The 3,151-nt window shown below is 34.9% G+C and overlaps 1 protein-coding gene across 1 annotated transcript; it reads right to left on the bottom strand.

Annotated features, from left to right (window-relative positions):
* Nucleotides 1–213: 213 nt before the first annotated feature.
* On the bottom strand, nucleotides 214–2,639 carry LOC140979318 (uncharacterized). Its single transcript, XM_073444664.1, has one exon. It carries the CDS (start codon nucleotides 2,382–2,384, stop codon nucleotides 453–455), a length of 1,932 nt encoding a protein of 643 aa, XP_073300765.1. The 5' UTR covers nucleotides 2,385–2,639; the 3' UTR covers nucleotides 214–452.
* Nucleotides 2,640–3,151: the final 512 nt, after the last annotated feature.

Genomic DNA, 3,151 nt, shown 5'->3' with positions numbered 1-3,151 from the left:
GGAAGGATTTTTGTTAAGAAAATTCCTTGTCGGATGAAAAAATTCCTTTAGCACAAGTCAAGAGTTACGAATACGGTAGAAAGAAAAATGTAAAAACCACATTGAGAATTCACATGATGACCAACTATCAAACTACTTTCCGCCGGTGGCTGTACATTGAATCCAAACGTTGGAAATTTTCTATTAGGTCATCATCTGATAATGTTGAATCTCTGATCTTCATTCGGTCTCTTTATTCGATGGAAAAATATATGTCAAATTTCATTTATACAGGTAATATTTAGCTAGTACGTTAAAGTGAAAATGCGTTTAATGATCTCTTTTATACAAAAATGCCGACTCGATTTAGCAAAAGAAATACAGAACTCGTCATGGCAAGTAAATAATTTTTCCATTTCATCACAATAATTTGATATAAAATTAATGGAAAAACTGAAATACAAGTAAAAGCCTCAATGACATTTGTTTCCCTGCAAAGTTTCCTCCAAGCACGACTCTATAGTACGCGAATCATCTTGGCAAAGTTTATTCACCAATGAATTGCAAACACATCTCTCAAGCGAAAAACCCATCTTCAACATATAATCTAAAACAAGTAAAGCATCATCCAATCTATCAGCAACACAAAGACATTGAATGAGTCTCTCAAAAGTTTTCTTTTCTGGTGTCATATTATTCTTAATCATAGCTTTCAGCCATGCAACTCCTTCTTGGAAACACCCATGTTCACCTAATGCAACTATGATTTTATTTTGTGAAAAAACAGCCGCTTCCATACCCCGATCTAGAACATCTTTCCACAACATTTTTGCTTGCTCCGTATGTCCACCTGCACAAAGTATCTCTATCAAAACAGTAAATGAGGCAGTTGTTGGCTCAAATCCGTGATTTAGAAGTTCGTGAAAAAAATATAATCCCTCAGCTATCTTCCCGTTTCGAGAGAAGCCTTTCATTAGAGAATTATATGTAATGGCATCAGTAGCAATACCCTTCTCTTTCATCTGTTTGAATAATTCCTGAGCTTCATCCACTTTTCCATTCAAGCACAGTCCACTTATCATAGTGTTGTAACTAACGGTAGACTCACCATAACCTTTAGAAATCATCTCTTTATAAAGTTTCTCAGCTTCATCTATGCTGCCAATACGCCATAAACCATTAATAAAAGCATTGTATGTGTACTCATTAGGAACGATTCCATTCTGAGTCATCTCAAACCACACTTTTCGTGCATCTCCAATCCATTTGTTGTTACAGAGACAATGAATCATTGTTGTATACATGACTCTATCTGGAAAATAACCCCTGCACTTTAGATCCTTGAAAACACGAAAACCTTCGTATCTCATTTTTCTTTTGTTCAATCCATTAATGACCTCCTGATATGTATAAATATCTGGGAAGCAATTCTTAGCAATCATCATATGAAGAACAGATGACATTTTCCCATAATCACCACTCTTGCAAAATGCAGCTACCAACTTATCGAAAACAATTTTGCTCGGGACATGTCCATCCTCCAAAACTTGTCGAAGAAGATTGTAGCCTTTCGCAGCATTGTTGTCAATACAAAAGGCTCTAGTCAAGTATCCTGTGGTATCTATGTCTGGTACGACATTATGCTGCATCATATCCCCATATAGTGCCCAAAAAATGTCGAGCCTTTCGGTTCTTAGCGCACAGGACAGAGCAGAATTCCATGCTTGCAATGGTGCACAATGACCAATCGTTTTTAAACGTTCAAACACATCAAATGCTAGTTCAACCAGCCCATTTTCGCTGAGGCACTCAATATACAACTCCAAATGCTCCGGCTCAGGCTCAAACTTTGTTTCCTTGAGAAAACTCTCAGCAGCTTTGGCAGCATTAGCCTCTACAAGCCTACGAAATATCTCCTTACATAAAATTGGATCCAATGAAAACCCATTCAAAGACTTAAGCCAATGATAGAACCGGATAGACAAAAACGCATTATTCTGCTGCTTCAAAACCTCGTTGTAAATATTAGGATCCACAAAATTAACAGTTGGAAAAACAATCGTAAGTGTTTGCTCCCACCTCGGCTGGGCCCTAATAAAAACAGACACCTCTTTGGCAATCTCACTAGCATATAAGAATTGATTTTGATGAATAGATTCATCTGGGTTTAGAGGTTTCAGAACGAATTCTTCCACAGTTCCACTAACCTCTCCGACTTCAAAGACTTGATTTTGACCACCAATTTCATCTGGGGTCTCAGGATTCCGCGTGGAATTTTCAGCATTTCCACTAACTTGATCAATACTGAGGCTTTGATTCCGGATTCGAAAATAATTAGAACCTATGAATGATTTAGGGTTCCGGAGAAGGCACAGATTTGTGAAAATCCATGTAGGCTTGGCCATTTAAGTTTTTCATCAACTCAGGAATGAACATTCAGAAGTTGCACATCAAAACATAAACAATAACTTAGCAAATAATTACAATTTCACCTCGTTCAGACAGAGATTCAAAGCTGGACTTGCGGGTGGACATGCCTGCAGAGAATGGAGACAGAAGGAGTGAACAATTTTCTACAATTTGAGCAACAGCAAAATCAGGAGAGGGGTTTGAGGATTTAACGATTATTATCGCTTTTAACGTACGCTTTCTCACTTGGCTAATTCTTCCATACCCCAAACTTTTCTATTTTCCCATTTCATTCCAATTATATTAATTTATTTATTTTCAAATATTTAAATAATATGAATTATGAAGTAGATAAATAAGTTATTTAGATTTTTATTATATGTGTTAAAAGTAAAATTTACGATAAAAAAATAAAAATCTCAAACTCATAAAATATATTAAACTACACAATTTATAAAATTTTCTCAACTCAATGGGATGTTTTCTTCCTAAATTGAGAGATCTATTTATATAATTTTTTTAGAGATAATCCAAAAATAAATATATCATTACATACATCATCACACACTAATTTTCAATATTTACAACTCTTATTTTCAACATTCAATAATTTCAACTCTTATTTTAAATAACCACTCTTGGGATGATGATCATAATACAATGATTGTCTTCATTATGTGCTTTTATATTGTCTCGTTAAAAATTATAAGTACAAGCATTCTTAAAAATAAAGAAAAAACGTGTGGCAGATATTCTTCGATAA

This window comes from Primulina huaijiensis, chromosome 6 (genome assembly GCF_012295235.1).
Source record: "Primulina huaijiensis isolate GDHJ02 chromosome 6, ASM1229523v2, whole genome shotgun sequence".
NCBI classification, from domain to species: Eukaryota; Viridiplantae; Streptophyta; class Magnoliopsida; order Lamiales; family Gesneriaceae; genus Primulina; species Primulina huaijiensis.
This window is presented reverse-complemented; position numbering and strand designations above follow the sequence as displayed.